Source organism: Podarcis vaucheri (genome assembly GCF_965113315.1).
Source record: "Podarcis vaucheri genome assembly, chromosome: 1".
Taxonomy (NCBI): Eukaryota; Metazoa; Chordata; class Lepidosauria; order Squamata; family Lacertidae; genus Podarcis; species Podarcis vaucheri.
The window spans coordinates 123,587,918-123,604,921 of NC_138759.1; the positions used below are offsets into that span (position 1 = coordinate 123,587,918).

Sequence of the window (17,004 nt, forward strand, 5' to 3'; positions counted from 1 at the left end):
CATTTCTGCTGTAGGTTTTCATATAAGTATCTGTGCACCAGCTACTAAATGCCCATATAAGGTGATTTCAAGCCTTATGAGGAACAGTTGAGGGAGTTGGGTAGGTTTGGCCTGGATAAGAGCAGATAATGACAGCCACCTTCAAATATCTAAAGGGCTGTCACATGGAAGAGGGAGCAGCCAGTGTGATGTAGTGGTTAAGAGCAGTAGTCTTGCAATCTGGGGAACCGGGTTCGCGTCTCTGCTCCTCCACATGCAGCTGCTGGGTGACCTTGGGCCAGTCACACTTCTTTGAAGTCTCTCAGCCCCACTCACCTTACAGAGTGTTTGTTGTGGGGGAGGAAGGGAAAGGAGAATGTTAGCCGCTTTGAGACTCCTTAGGGTAGTGATAAAGCGGGATATCAAATCCAAACTCCTCCTCCTCCTCCTCCTCCTCCCCCTCCTCCTCCTCCTCCTCCTCCTCCTCCTCTTCTTCTTCTTCTTCTTCTTCTTCTTCTTCTTCTTCTCCTGTTCTGGAGGCTAAGACCTAAAACCAATGCCTTCAAGCATTGAAGGACACTCTGACTAAGCATCAGGAAGAACTTTCTGGTGGTAGGAGCTGTTTGACAGTGAAATGGACTCCCTTGGAAGGGGGTGGAGGTTTTTAAGCAGAGGTTGGATGGCTCTGTCATAGATGCTTCAGTTGAGATTCTTGCATTGCAGGGGGTTGGACTAGATGACCCTCGGGATCCCTTCCAACTCTACTGTTCTACGATTCTAATAACAAGGGGGGGGGACAATAAAAGAGATTAATCCAAGCCTGATGTGAATGCATAGGAAGACATAGTACCTCTTCCTTCCATCCTTGCCTTTTTAAAGCAAACGGTACTCACAGGGTTGGATCCAGACGAATGTGGTTCCCACTAAAAATCAACTATCTGTCTGTCTGTCTGTCTGTCTGTCTGTCTGTCTGTCTGTCTGTCTCTATCTATCATCTATTCTTTTCAAGTTTATACATTTCACTGATTTTACAATCATTTTGACATTTCAAAACTTGACTTCCTTCCCCCTCTTTCTGCAGTTCCTTGAATTTTGTTTTTAATATCTTCTGCATATCCAAATGAACTTAATTTGCTCATATACTCATCTTCTTTAAATATATACTCTTACAAAACTGCAGGTTATTACAATAACCCTGCCAATGTTTTCATCTGTTTATAATTTATCTAGTTCCCACTAAAAATCAAAGGACTTGAAGCTATGACAAACTTGCCGCATTGCTTTCGGTGCTATACCTAAGCTGCGTTCGGATGACTTATTTTTAAACTGTTATTTATGCAGCACCATCCGTTGCAAATCCCACAAGGATGTACTCTAGGAAAGTTCTCTGCTTCTTTGCTCCTGGGAGTAGATCGGCTTTAAATAAAGCGAACTGTTGGAGGCAGCTCTTAACATGTTGGAAGCATCTTCTTCAAATACATTTTTAAATGAAATTGTGAAAGACTGAATGTACTCGCTGAAAGAAACCACTGGGGGCAGAATTCAGCAGAATTAATAGTAGATGATAAAGCCCCAGTTCATAACTGTATAGGGGTTGCAGCATCCTCACTTTTTTGTAGATACCAGCCACATTCAGATGTAACAGTAAACCATAGTTTAGTACTGCTCTATAGTTTTCTCCTCCTCTGGCACAGCCTCCCCTAAAACCTTGCTGCTGGGAGGAGATTGGCTTGATGGATTTAAAATGGCATGACAATGAATTGAACAGAATGTTCAAAATAACTTCTATTCAAAAAAACCAAAACAGAAGCTTTTCTTTTGGGAATTATAGGGACAGAACTACCTAAGTTGTATAGAAATTTATTTACGTATGCTACTACAGCAGCAGGGACGTGGGTGGTGCTGTAGGTTAAACCACAGAGCCTAGGACTTGCTGATCAGAAGGTCGGCGGTTCGAATCCCCACGATGGGGTGAGCTCCTGTTGCTCGGTCCCTGCTCTTGCTAACCTAGCAGTTCGAAAGCACGTCAAAGTGCAAGTAGATAAATAGGTACCACTCCAGCGGGATGGTAAATGACGTTTCCGTGCGCTGCTCTGGTTCTCCAGAAGCGACTTAGTCATGCTGGCCGCATGACCCGGAAGCTGTACACCGGCTCCCTCGGCCAATAAAGTGAGATGAGCGCCGCAACCCCAGAGTCGGTGACGACTAGACCTAATAGTCAGGGGTCCCTTTATCTTTACCTTTACTACAGCAGCAAGAATGTTACTGGCCCAAAAGTGGAAAGAAGTCCCAGTAAAGGAAGAATGGATACAAAAACTTACGGAATATGCAGAAATGGCGAAACTTACCGGAAAAATAAGAAATCAAGATAACAAACTTTTTTATAAAAGACTGGAAATGGTTTATTTAATATTTACAGATAAATTGCAAACAGATAAAAACATTAGCAGGATTATTGTAATAACCTGCAGTTTCACAAGAGTATATATTTACAGTAGATAATTAAATGAGCAAGTTAAATGAATTTGGATATGCAGAAGCTATTTTTTAAAAAAAACATTTTAAGGAACCACAGAAAGTAGGGTTGTAAAATTAATGAAATGTATAAACTTGAAAAGTGTAAATAAAACCTGTAAAATATATAAATAAAATGGCATCTTTAAAATGATATGTTAATATTTAAGTTTCAGTATTTTTTTAGTTTTGGGACCTCACGTGTTTTCCATTTTTGGACTAATGAAACATGGGCCAAAGTAGTGGCATACATAAATAAACTTTTCTGACACATGGGAATTTCTATCTGAATTATCCCCAACAAAAAGGACTCTGGGTGTTTGTTTGTTTTTGGAAAAGTTATTTTAAACTTTTTTTTCAATTCATTATGGATTATTTTCCAGTACTCTTTTACCCTTTTACAAGTCCACCACATGTGAAAGAATGTGAGGGATCCCCACATGATTTAAAGCCCTCTTTTGTATTTTCCATTGAGCAGGAAACCTCCATGGGTTTAAGAGCGAGAAGGATGGTGAGGTTAAGGGTGTGAGGAGCAAAACATTCTCAATCCTACCCTGTCTTGCTCACGTGTAGGGTTACATGCACAAGTAGGGCTTTTGTGATCTTTCATACATCCCTTCCCTGCCAACACATACAGATTCTCCTATTCTCTTCTAAACAAGTCAGGAACTTTCAAGTGATTCACAGGATGTTGTGTTTGTGAAAGAAATCTGTAACTGACTCTTCGTTTGCGCTCTGCACTGCAGGTACCATACCCTCGTTAATCAACTTGTTAAAAAGTGGCATCATCTACCTGGAGTGCATCACTGTGGGAGTTCTGAGTAACATCTCAATCCATGAGTCCATCGCCAAAGCTTTTGTAGAAGCAGGAGGCATCACAGTATTAATTAAGCTACTGGCAACTCATGAACCTGAATTGCTTTCCCGTTGTGCTGTCCTTTTATATGATATTGCCCAGTTGGATAACAATCAGGTTATAATTGCTGAACAGGTAAGCCTAACCCTAAAAAAACCAAAACACCTTAGTATTTTCTTTCATTCCCTCCTTTTTAAAATGTACTATAATAATAAAAAAGTGTTTGCTTTTACTTCAGGTGTGTTCAATTTGTAAAAGTATCCTAAGTTAGAGACCCCCCCTTTCTTCCTTTGAATCATAGAACTGTAAACCTGTAAGAGACCCTGAGGATCATCTAGGTACATTGAAACTAATCTTAATTGTGCTTAAGGTTCCTAATAGTAATGTCAGGAGTCCAGGTTCCCAACTTGATAACACAGTAAGCGTAGGTAATTAAAAAGGAGGATTTATTGCAAAAACAAACAGATAGCTTCTGACAGCTCTGAGAAAGCCTCTGGCATCATTACTCAAGATGACCCTTCTGAAGACTTCTTCCGGCGTTGACAGAAGATATTGAACTTAATTCGCCGACTCTTCAGACTTAGTGGATCAGCTGCAACCTCTTCCTGTTCTGCGAGGCTGACTCTGAGTCTTTTCGCGCCTATTTGTACTTCCTGCAAGCTTTGGCTGTGTTCCAGCCTGCTCTCAGCTACTGCCTTATCAGTCTGCTCGTCAAGGTCAGGAAGAGCCGGTCTGCAGCTGCCGGCTCTTCCCTGCCTGGCTAACATCTAAGCCCCTCTGTTCCTGGCTGCTATCTGCAGTTGGCTGCAAACCTTCGTTCGGAGCTGGCTCATTCCTGACAAGTAACTAGAGTTCTCCTCAGTGGCGGAAGCTGTTCCGACATTCTGCCATGAGCCACCACCATGCTCCCTGGCCCCTTACTTACCGTGGGTGGCACTCTAAGGACTGGGTTGTCAGCTTCTTCCTCCTTAGTCTCAGTGTTGCCTTTGTAGAATTCAGTAGGGGGAATGGGGTCAAAACCAGAATTAGTTGGTTCTGCCTGTTTCTGGCTCTGGCTCTGGCTCCACCTTTTGCTGTATTCCCTGCCTTCTGCCCTACCAGCCCCTATGAGCCCCAGTCTCCTCTGTTCCTAAACTCAGGATTAGGAACCCACGTCAAGCCAAGAGATTCAGATCTCAGGTTAAGAAAAGTACTGGTTAGCCTTAAGAGGGGGTGAAGATGTATTTACTAATTGTTGCTAGATAAAGAGGGAACATTCTCAAAGTTGGCTTCTGATGAACAGAGAACAAGAGTCGTGTCTGCACTATCGACAGTTTGGTATATGTGACTGAATGGATCTCGCTGCTTTCTTCAACACTATTTTTCTTTCTTTCTTTTTCCTGCAGGGTGGAATCCCTGCACTTGTCAATCTGTTGCAGTACAACATAGAAGACCTGCTTGTGAACGTAATAAATTGCATTCGAGTAATGTGCATTAACAACCATGAGAACCAGTTGAAAGTGAAAGATGCCGGGGGCATCGAGCAACTTGTCAACTTCTTGCAGTCAGATTCAGGTACAGCAAAGGAACAAAAGGCAGAATCACAAGTGCTGCTATCCATACACAGGGGGGTGGGCATGTTCTCCTGGACCCCCTTTTTGGAGGAGGGCAACAGACCATCAAAGCTGCAAGGGGTGGATACTGGGGGTGCAGCAGGGGCAGATATAGGGCAGTCCAATTGGTGCAGTCACACCAGGCCTGCTAAATGCTTGCCTGGCTTTGGGAAGGAGGTGTGAGGGCTCTGGCAGGGTCCTAGAATCCTCCTGTGAGCCAGCGTAGTGTAGTGGTTAAGAGCGGTGGACTCGTAATCTGGTGAACCAGGTTCGCTTCCCTGCTCCTCCACATGCAGCTGCTGGGTGACCTTGGGCTAGTCACACTTCTCTGAAGTCTCTCAGCCTCACTCACCTCACAGAGTGTTTGTTGTGGGGGAGGAAGGGAAAGGAGATTGTTAGCCGCTTTGAGATTCCTTAAGGGGAGTGAAAGGTGGGGTATCAAGTCCAAACACCACCTCCTCCTCCTCTTCTTCTTCTTCCTGCCTCCTTCCCAAAGCTGGACAAGTACTTACCGGACTTAGGAAAGGTGGGAGGAGGGCCCTAGGACCATGCCATAACCTCGTGCCTCTTTTCTAAAGCCCAGCTTAAGCCGGTGAATGGCCTTGCACAGGGTGGCATATTACCAAGGTTTGCCCCTGAGCCATAGCTGTCAACTTACAGATTTGAAAATAAAGGACCAGCAGCCTCGAAAATAAGGGTTCAGCAACCAAAATAAGGGATTTTGCTTAGCTTATGAGTTCCATTGGCCCTTCCCCACCCAAGAGGGAGGGAGAGAGACTCTCTCCCACACTGCCCGCAAGCCTGGCATGAGGCAGTTACAGCGCGGCCTCTGAAGCGCCGCCCTTCTGCATCCCTCCCCATCCCTTACTCTTCCTCCTCCCTCAGACCAACTCCTCAGCTGCCACTGCTGCCTCCGGCTTCCCCTAGCAGTGCGGCCGAAGAGAGGGGCTGCCTGCCTGCCCGCCACCACCCGTCTCCTCACAACGCGCCCCTGAGGGGGGAAAGGGAGAGACGGAGACGCGGCAGCTCGTGTGCTCTCTCTCTCTCTTGAGGCAGAGAACCCCAAGCCGCTGCTTCCCTCCCAAGCCGGGCGAGCATGAAACCCGGGAAATTTAAGGGACATCATCAATCCGGGAGAGCAGCGGGACACGGCGCTGGGATAAAGGAGTTTCCCGCCAAATAAGGGACAGTTGACCGCTATGCCCTGAGCACAGAGATAGATCTTCTTAGAGAGGCTGCTTTTTAGGGGAGGGGGCAAATCAAGGAGGGGTCATGCCCAAGTAGCAAGTTTGGGTTACACATGGACATGGATTATGGATTTACTGGCTCGGTTGAGAGCCTATATTGCAGGGATAAGGAACCTGTGACCTTCCATATGCTGTCAGACTACAATTCCCATCATCCCTTACCATTGGCCTATCTGGTTGGGACTGATGAGAACTCCCCCATCCCTGCAGTATTGCTTAACAAACATTGTCTTAGGTAACAGAATACTAGACGTTTATTACTACATCAAATCTCTGATCTGCAAATGAAACGTAAAATAATAGCAGCAAAAACAGTAGCAGAGCTGTTATTTGCTGTGGTCTTACATGTGGCTGGCTCTTACTGTTTCGTGATCTTTTTCTACATAAAGATGTGCTGCTGGCCGTGGCTTCGGCAGCGATTGCAGAACTTGCTCGAGGGAATTTTAGAATGCAGAACGCCATTGCTGATGCGCAAGTCATTGCCCCTTTAGTTGAACTTCTCAGAGGAAGGAAAATCAGTGTCCAAGTGAAAGGAGCAATGGCGATCGAGGCACTCGCTGAAAGGAACACTAACATCCAGATGAGATTTCTATCCAAGTCTGTGACCAAATTCCTTTTAAAGCTCCTGAAGGCAAGTATTTTCCCATCTTTTCTCTGGGATTTGTAGAGCAGCTGAGTAGGCTGTTATCTGACCTCACTGGATAACTTTGTAGATTGGTCCTTCTGAGTTCAGTGGAGCTTATTGATGATGAAGTCTGCTTGGGATTATAGTTAATGCTTTGAAATATAACTAGGAATATTTTATTATTATTATTATTTTGCCCAATCTGCAGGCTTTTCACCTGAAAGTTAAAGAACAAGGTGCTGCCACACTTTGGGCCCTGGCAGGGCAAACCTTGAAGCAGCAGAAATACATGGCAGAACAGATTGGATACAACCTTATTATCGATATGCTGCTGTCACCCTCTGATAAAATGCAGTGTGTTGGTAAGTCAACTGTCAGGTGGCTGTTGTGGTTGCTCGAGAGTAACCAGGCAGGACTCCAACCTGTGTTTTACAGGCTTTATTTTGGTGCAAACTATTTACAGTGATGAGCCCCAAAGTTCATGTCTGGCTCAATCGCTAGCAGAATCCGGGAGAGGTCTTTTTTGGACCTCCCCCAACATAAGAGTTTCGTTACCCCCAATCGTCTCCTCCCCTCTCTGCACCTCTTTTTTTTTTTAAATAGTATTTATTAAGGTTTTAAGTTTACAAAAAAGCAAAGGAAACAATAGCAAAACATCACATCACAATAAAAAAACAGAAAAATAGAAACAATTAAAAACAAAAAAGCAAAAAAAACAAAACAATTCGAGCCTTCCCATAACTTATCTTTCATTTGCTTGTTTCCCTGACCTCCTCACAGCTCCCTTTTTTGTATTCTAAGTCAATTATCCATTTCAGCAAATCCTTTCCCTCTCTTCAAAATTTTTATCCTGAAAATTTATCTTGATCTTAATATAAGTTTACTTTCCCTCTTTTCACCGCAAATCCTTTCCATCTTTCTCTGTTTTCTGTCATATTAAAAATAACATATGGCATTTCTGCTAAGTCGATAAAATATCATTCCACCATTTTTCTAACAGTTATTACTTTAACAAAATTTCTAAATAAACACTTTAAATTTTCCAGTAATCTTCCACTGTCTCCTCTCCCTGGCTTCGGATTCTGCCAGTCCTTCCCGTCAGTTCCATATAACCCATCAACCTGGTGTTCTTATATCCGAGGCTCTTAAATCTCTTCCAAGTCCCTTCTGCAGGTCTTCTTCATATTCTTTGATGCTCAGGAGCAAATCTCGGGAAAACTCCAGCCTAGCAATACTTTTGTTCCTTCTGGACAGTTCAGCCAAATTTCCAAAGTTAAAAATAAAGTCCATAGAGTGTTTCAGAACGTATTTCAAGATTCCTCCAATTCTAGCGACCCCCAAAACTTCAAGCTCCTCCAAACCCAAGTCCAGGTCCCAAAAGTCAATCAATCCCTGGATAGAGGGTTCTTTCCAATTTTCCTTCTTCAATCCAAGCCGGGATCCTAGCCTCAAAATATGACTTTTGCTAGATTCAGTCATGAAAGACCTCAATTTATAATCCTCAATTTGCTTCTGAGAAATTAAGTATCCAGCTTGTACTACTTTTGGTTTCACATCATCAGCTTTCTCCTTTTTCTCCATCATTTTCATATCATCCTGAATTGTTTCTGTATTGATACTCACTTTTTGACTCAAATTAATCACGTTCTTTTCCAAGTTGTCAATTTTAGAGATCGTATCATCTGTCTTTTTATGGAGCTGTTCCAACGAGTAGTTTATCTTGTATAATACAGTCACAATAGCTTCTCCTATCAACATTTTGAATAATCCAAGGTCAGACTCTAGTTTTCAGAATCTTATCTTGCAGCTGGCGATCTCCCTGTTGCACTCCGGTTAATTTTCCTCCATTTTTAAATGCAGAAGAGGACAATGGAAACAGTACCTTTCTTATTTTAGCTAGCTGTCAAATCCGTTCTGTCAATAAACATTCCCCGAACGTCATCTGGCAGCCCTTTTCTAGGTTCAGAGCAGTGACAATTTGATTTTCACTCTCTTCTGCAGGCACACTAGATCCAAAACTTCCCCCCTCTTCTCCTGCTTCCAAGAGGGGTTATATATTTTTATCCGGTGGGAATTTAATCCTTTATCAAAAGCTTTCAAAGACTTTAGCTTGTAACGTCTTTGCTTCAATCTATTTACAAAACGGGAGGCGGACTTCCTGTTTAGAGCCTTCCTGCTTCGGCGCCAAATTAAAGTGTTTCAAGATCCAATTCTCTGTTCTACTCACGGGTAGTCGTTTAAAATCCAATTGTCCACAGGAAAAAGTCAGCGCTCTCCGGCAACAGCAATGCTGCTTCACTCCGTGAAAGAAGCGGTCGATTCAAAGCACCGCGCCGCTCACCCCACGTCGCTCCAGATCCCCAAAACAGGGTTTCCCCGCTAGTAGGAGAGGCGCAAAGGGTGCCAGCCGAATCCCAGGTTCACAGGCTTCTCCTGCCTGTGATTTCTATGGGTCTCCGCCATCACTGTGGCGGTCAGACCCTGCTTTTCACGGAGCAAGTTCCTCCCGATCGGAGGAGCTCTGCCATTGCCAGAGGCGCCAACCCGGAAGTACCCCCTCTCTGCACCTCAAACTACTGCTCAGGATGGGCGATGGCAAGGGCGTGTTTCCCTCCTTACCGGCTTGCCCAGAAGCGGTGTTAAGGCTCCCGCCAGCATCCTCTGGTCCTTGCACCTCATCCTCACTGGAGGTGGGTCTTTCCTCCTCCTCCTCCCTGGAAGAGGAACTGCTTTGCAAGATTTTCAGAGGCTCACTGTAACACAACTGCCCTTCTATTTCTCGCCTCTGAGCTGATGGCAGTTTCCTGACATGACATCAACCTTTTCCGTTACATTTCTGAAAGAAAAACTAGGCATGGGGCTGAAGGTTTCTAAATGTGTGTTGCTGTGGTTGTTTTGGAAGGAGGTGAGGCCGTCATAGCTCTTAGCAAGGAGAGCGAAATTCACCAGAACCAGATCTGCGAAGGGAATGGAATTTCCCCTTTGGTTCGGCTGCTGAGGAGTGGAAGGATAGCAGAGGGCACGCTGCTCAGTGTCATCAGAGCCTTGGGGACCATTTGTATTGGTTTGTAGTTCCTTTTCTGTTGTACTTAGGTTATGTTATAAGAAAAAACCTCTCCCTTTCCCTTATGGGGTATTCTAGAGCCCGTATAGAGTCCTTGAGGGTTCCCTATTGGTAGGAGCAAACAACAGAGGCAAACCAGAGCATTTCTGAGAAGCAAAGTGGCTAGTAAGCCTGATCTTTATTGAAGAAAAAATAAACTGTTGAGATAGGGTCCCCACTCACCACATACAGGAGGGAGGAGAACCCCGAACAATGGTGTGCAAGCCCTTATATAGACTTTTGAAATTGCCCACCCTGTAGCCCAAGACTACCTCCAAAAACATCATGCATACATCACAGAAAGGAGGTGGTCTACAGCAGAAATCACAGAAAGAGATGGTCTATAGCAGAAATCTTTTCTGCCAGGATACCTGATCATGGTCACTGATTGCATTACCTGGGCAGTCTAGCCATTCTTTTGTGATGGTTAATAATTTAGTTCCTAACTCCAGGTCACAGGCTCACCCTATTCATACACAACTACACCCTTAAGAAAGGATTTGCAAGCAAAACGACAATGGGAAGGCTTTCCCCATTTGCCTCCCTTACTGCAGAGGAATATTTAAGGTAATTGGGAGAGTCAAAATGGCTTCAGGATTGCTCTCCCATACTATTTCAGACACATGGTTCATATATTTAGATATGTGTGCATTTATGAATATTTATTCTATATTTGAGACCTTAAAATTCTTCTAACAAACCCCCCGTTTGGGGCTTACTACCCACTTTGCCTCTCAAATATACTCTAGTTGGCCTCTGTTGTTTCCTCCTACTGATAGGGAACTCATTTAAGGACTCTGTGCGGGCTCTGGAATACCCCATAAGGGAAAGGGAGCAGTTTTTTTTATTATAACAGTTAACAATAATTAAGCAGTTTAGAACAATGCAAGAACGTTGGAAGTTGGGTTGTATACAACTAAGTTCTTCTCAGACTACACCCACTGAAATTTAATGGGCCTACGCTAGTCATGTTAATTAACTTCAGTGGATCTACTCTAAGTAGGACTGTCATCAGATATAATCCCTAATACATTTTCAGTGATATAAGTAGTCTTTTCCATTAACAAAAGGCGTGTATGGTATTTGACCAGGGCCTTGATAAATCTCCTGGTTTTCCCAGTCTGTAATTGCAAGTAGAGTTTGTCAAGTAGGGATGGGGGAGAAATGTGATTCAGTTGACATTAGAAGACAAACCTGCCCAATTTTTTGCAACAGTAGGTGAACGCGAACACAGACATCCTCCTAAATTCACACTTCTCTGAATTTTGCAATGCAGTTCTCCAGCCAGGTGATGGGTACAAAAATGCATTTTTACTAGTCTGCATAAAAATGCATATGTTTGTGAAAACAGCATGCAAAAATAATAGGGACAAGTGGGTGGCAAAAAACGTGCATATTAGGCAAAGTTGCATTAAAATGTGTATATTGGCCGAAGAAATTCACACTAGATTGCTGATGAATTTTCATGAGGACTCTTTTTTTTTTCCTAATCACAAGCAGATGTGGAAATGTGGTGAACTGAATTTAAGATGGGGAAAACTGGAAATGGAGACAAACCAAAACTGACTTCCTAGTGTTAACTACCTAGAAGGCCTAGTCGGCCAATCCATGGCTGGTGACCTGCATTTGGCTTGTGCCCCAAGTTTTCATAAGGACAATGTTGGTGAGCAGGCATAGAGCCTCTTTCTACTGCATGACTATGCAGATGTGTGAGCTTTATGAAACATGGACCGCTATCGCTCTCTAACCTAGTTGCTATCTATGGGCCAATACACACAAACAGCCAGCAAGAGGCTATCTTGAATTGCTTTCATTGACTTAATTCAGGCTTAATTGACACTGAATCACCAACTTAGAGGAGGAAGTCTCCTTCCATGTCTCTTTTTGGTCCTTATCTGTTCAGGGCAAAAATAGAATTATCTGCGAACACACACCTCACATCTGGACCTAAACTCTATAAAGCCCACATTTTATTTTTATCTTATTTCATTGTTATTCTTCATTAATGTCAAATCAAAAATGCAAACAAACAAGTCAGAGTTACAGCCTCCGTACTGTTCGCCCGTTTTGCATTTTACAAATATGTAGGGAGCAGATAATGTAGAAAAATAAAAGCAGCAAAACACACAATGAAAGCCAAATTTTGCTATTTTTGGGAGGAAGAGAGGGCACTTCACTTGTCCTGAAAGCACGGGTTTGGGCGGTTTTCTGCTTTCCCCAGGAAAACCTGCTCTTTACTGTTAAATCAGAGCAAACAGCAATTCCCGGAAAACCTGATTGACATTTGTTCTGATTCAGCAGTAAAGAGCAGGTTTTCCCAAGTGAAAGTGGCTGGACATGAAGAAGTATGGATGATCCCAGGGTTTCATATGTCTGAATTTGACATAAGAAATGAAATCCCACCAAACGGCAAAGAAATTTTCCAGGTCTTCCATGCTCCCTAGACTAGAGGTAGCTGTTTGGAACATGTTCTTGTCTAAAAAGTTAAGAACACAGAATAGTTACAAATATGAGGTTTGCTTGTACTGACATTACATTTTCTGATTATCTTTTCAATTTTTCCTGCTCCTTATGTGCTCCTTATGTGGGGCTCTCTGCCTGATTTGTTGGACCTTCAGGTGAAGCCAACATAAACAATCCAATCAGTCAAGACAACGTAGTAGATGAAGGAGCCTTGCCAATATTGGTCCACTTACTGAAACATCATAGTTCCCTTCACATAAAGGTGGGTTTTAAGTGGTAGCCTTATTCAGTATAGAAATGAACTCCTCCAAAGCATTTCTTGAGTAGGTTTAAGTGCTGGCATCTGTCTTTCTCGGAGGACAGTGGGAAAGTGTGCCATCGGAGGAAAAGTCAAACCGTTGGAGAATTACAGCGGCTGCTGTGGCTGTAGAAACGTGTTTTGTTGCAGCTGGAGAAGATGAAGGCGTCTGATTGTGCTGCTGCAGATGAACTATGGTTTTTCTTCCCTCTGTGCTCCCCCGGTAGTCATTTTTCCTCTGGTTACTGCTTGAGATATGTGACCTATCTCCAGGCACTTTGGTCATCTGCAAGGAATTCCCAGATGGTGGGGTTGATGTTACCAGCTTTCGTGTCACATTTGAAACATCTTTGTAACGCAGAGTTGGTCTGCCAACAGGCCTGGTACCTGAAGCCAGCTCCCCATAAAGCATATCCTTGGGGATAGAACACTTTTTGACAGTGCTATTTTTCTAGAAAAAGAGGTGCCAGAACTCACCATAAACTCTCTTATAATGGCAATGGCACCCATCTGAGAAGTGCCAGAACTGAGTTCCATTGAGTTCCAGCAGGGGGGGCGGGGAAAGCCCTGATTCTTGAGTAGGTTTAAGTAGTCCTTTCAGTTCAGCACATAATATAAGCTAATACATCTTTGCGCGGTGCTAAAGGGCTGCAACTCAGTCGTGACAGAGCTGGTGCTTTGCATGCAAACGCTCCCCGTGTGGTTTGGAAGCACCCTTACCTGAAACCCTGGTGAGATGCTGCCAGTCCGTGTTGGCAATGAGGATCTAGATAGACCAAGGGTCTGACTTCGTATAAGGCAGCTTCTTATGTTCCTATACAAAGATACTAGCTGCTGGTCACAGCACATATTTGGAAACTGGCACCTAATTTGTTAGAGTTGTATGACGCTGACGTTCACAAAAGTAACATGGCTATTATAGCTATAGTAACATGGCTATTATTTTGCTTGCTACATTCCAGTTCTTAAAGACTGGAGCGAGGTGCTATTGTAGACAAGGAGCTGCCAACAGCAACATCCCCATATCTGGCTTGATATCCTCACATATTCTCTCCCCTATAGTATCTAACATCTCCCCTGTGACCTCTAATCATACAACTCAACCACTAGTGGCACCCAGTTATGTGGAGCAAGGATGGGGAGATTTGCATTTTGATGACCATGTGATGACCATTTCACTAGAGGTTATGGGGAGGTTGTGGGAAGAGGGAGAGAATTAGGTACTAGGATGTTGTTTGGGGCATTGGCTATTTGGCTGGCAGAAGACTAATTGTGTGGACAAGCAGAGACACTCCCCCCCCAACCCCAGGCGACTCCCTAGTGGAATAATAACTCATGACAATGTGTTATGGGATTAAAATGGGCAACTTTATTAAAGATTCAGATGTAGGGAGACCTTGGCTTAGGCATTGGTCGTTTATCCCTCCCAGTCTCCAGGCGGGGATCTGGGGAACATCAGTGTTATCCTAAATGTGTGGGGAATGGGCTGACTCTGGAAAACATATGTTTAACAGAGAGCCTGCCCCCGCCCCCCCCCATTTCGCCTCAACGCAGGGGAGACCACTGACAACCTATTGGCGTATGGCCAATGACTCCCCTCAAAACAACCCCTTTAACAGGGAACCCTGGGATCGCCACCACAGTGGGGGCATGGGTCACCGCTTCACGCCCCCCCCCCTATTTAGGGAAGATAGACTAAAGGATTCCGCCCAAGGCCTGAAACCGCCAAAGTTGTGACGCCATGGAGGCGCAGGTCAATTCTGTGTCCAGGGCAGCTGTCTACCAGCTCCATCTGGTACGCAGGTTGAGACCTTACCTGCCCGCAGACTGTCTTGCCAGAGTGGTGCATGCTCTAGTTATCTCTCGCTTGGACTACTGCAATGCACTCTACGTGGGGCTACCTTTGAAGGTGACCCGGAAACTACAACTAATCCAGAATGCGGCAGCTATACTGGTGACTGGGAGCGGCTGCCGAGACCATATAATACTGATCTTGAAAGACCTACACTGGCTCCCAGTATGTTTCCGAGCACAATTCAAAGTGTTGGTTCTGACCTTTAAACCCTAAATGCCTTGGTCCAGTATATCTGAAGGAGCGTCTCCACCCCCATCGTTCAGCCCAGATAGTGAGGTCCACCTCCAAGGGCCTTCTGGCGGTTCCCTCACTGTGAGAAGCCAAGTTACAGGGAACCAGGCAGAGGGCCTTCTCAGTAGTGGCACCCGCCTCAGTAGTGGCACCTCCCACCAGTTGTCAAAGAGAAAAATAACTACCAAACTTTTAGAAGACATCTGAAGACAGTACTGTTTAGGGAAGCTTTTAATGTTTAATAGGTTATTGTATTTTAGTGTTTTGTTGGAAGCCGCCCAGAGTGGCTGGGGAAACCCAGCCAGATGGGCATGGTATAAATAATAAATTATTTTTATTATTATTATTTTGCTACGGGGAAGGCAAAACCTGCCAATGCAGGGAAATTCCTTCCCAGTCCTTTAACAGCAACCAATGACGTAGCAGCACCCACATACCTGTGGAGAAGAGGTTAACATGCAAAAGAAGGCGTAACTGAGGGAGGGCAGGGTGGGAGAAGCTCTGGAGCCACTGAGGACTCCCAGGTAAGTTCTACCCTCTATTGTGTGGGCAGGGCAGTCCCACCCTACCTGGCTAACTCCCCTGGCAATGCCCCCCCCCGTGCCAGGATTGGTTAACTGTCTGAGGATAGGTGGGAACCTCCAGGTATCCAGCGTGGGAGGGGGCAAAGCCAGGTTGTATTTTAGGGAGCTGCATAGGATCGGGAGGAGAGCTGCTCTCGACCATGCAAAAAACGCCCCCCATTTGATGTTGGGAGCGGTTATTCCAGCCTAAGTGTCTTGGTGTGGCTACCGTGTTAGACTAGGACCTGGGGGACCACAGTTCAAATCCACACTAAGCCATGAAGCTCACTGGCTGACTTTGAACCAGTTAGTCTCTCTGAATCTAGCCTATCGCACAGGGTTTTTGGTGAGGATACAATTAGGGGAAGGAGAACTACCGTATTTTTCGCCCTATAGGACGCACTTTTCCCCCTCCAAAAATGAAGGGGAAATGTGTGTGCGTCCTATGGGGCGAGTGCAGGCTTTTGCTGAAGCTTGGAGAGCGAGAAGGGTCAGTGCGCACCGACCCCTCTCACTCTCCAGGCTTCAGGAACACATCCGCAGCCTAGGCAGCCCTACGGGAGGTCCGGCAGGGATGTCTAGGCTGCGGATAGCAGCCTGCCGCCCGGCGGGCGGGGCGCCCTGAAACAGAGCGCCGCCCGCGCCAGGCAGACATCCGCAGCGTGGGGAGCCTTGCCCGAGTTCCCGGCAAGGCTCCCCACGCTGCGGATAGCAGCCTGCCGGCCCGCAGGGGGGTGTGCCCTGATGCAGAGCACCCCTCGTGCGGGGCAGACATCGGCCAGCCCCACAAGCTCGGGGGACAGCAGGGAGGTGCAGAGCCGCCATCCCGCTGTTCCTCGACCTGGTTCTGTTTCCCCGACCTACTTTTGGGGGGGAAATAAAGGGATTCCCCCCCTTTATTTCCCCCCCTTTATTTCCCCCCCCAAAAAACTAGGTGCGTCCTATGGGACGGAGCGTCCTATGGGGCGAAAAATACGGTATGTTTATCAGTAAATATATTTGGAAAGCTCAGGGCAAGGCAAAAATCTCCATTAAGCAGTGTGGAACTGTTGTGCTGTGAGAAAGAGTCCAGTTTGTTATATATTAAGTGCACTTATTATAACAACTCTGGGCGAGATTGTGCCTTTTTATGGTGTAAATGTCCTTGTACTGCAGCTACATGTTACTTAAAGGGATTGTTCATTGGGGAATGAGGGATAGGCAGCAAGCACTCAAGGACGTTTGGAACGGGGCTGAAAATTTGTATTCGGCTAAAAATAATTGAATTTAACCAATGTGTTCAAGATCACCTATTAAATCAGTAAAAATATTCTTTATATGCAGTGTATATGTCTGAATCCCATTCTGAACTTTGATGTGATAGGATAGGATCTATTATATAAAACTGATATTTTCTCTCTTTTTTAACTTTTGCTTTTCCATCCAACTGATTGTTTAGGTTGAAGTTGCATATTCTTTGGCTTGCATTGTTCTAAAGAACGATAACCTGCAGAGTGTGTTGCGAGAGAAGGAAGGCTTTAGTTATTCTGATGTTCTTGGGCTCCTTTACGCACCAGAGAAGGTACTGGCTTTACTGGAGAACATCATCGTGCCCATTTAAGAGAAAAGATTAAATACGCTTCATGCTGTAATAAGGCACTGGCTTTCTTTCTTTCTTTGTTTCAACTAATGTCAGTGC

The 17,004-nt window shown here is 44.9% G+C and overlaps 1 protein-coding gene across 3 annotated transcripts in view; it reads left to right on the plus strand.

Annotated features, from left to right (window-relative positions):
- ANKAR (ankyrin and armadillo repeat containing) overlaps positions 1 to 17,004 on the plus strand; it is a 56,997-nt gene that overhangs the window by 25,964 nt on the left and 14,029 nt on the right. For all 3 annotated transcript variants that reach the window (XM_082223168.1, XM_082223170.1, XM_082223169.1), the window contains 7 exons: positions 3,240 to 3,484; positions 4,735 to 4,903; positions 6,578 to 6,819; positions 7,022 to 7,175; positions 9,716 to 9,877; positions 12,535 to 12,641; positions 16,765 to 16,887. In XM_082223168.1, the coding sequence (XP_082079294.1) occupies positions 3,240 to 3,484; positions 4,735 to 4,903; positions 6,578 to 6,819; positions 7,022 to 7,175; positions 9,716 to 9,877; positions 12,535 to 12,641; positions 16,765 to 16,887 (1,202 nt within the window). The remainder of the gene's footprint in view (positions 1 to 3,239; positions 3,485 to 4,734; positions 4,904 to 6,577; positions 6,820 to 7,021; positions 7,176 to 9,715; positions 9,878 to 12,534; positions 12,642 to 16,764; positions 16,888 to 17,004) is intronic.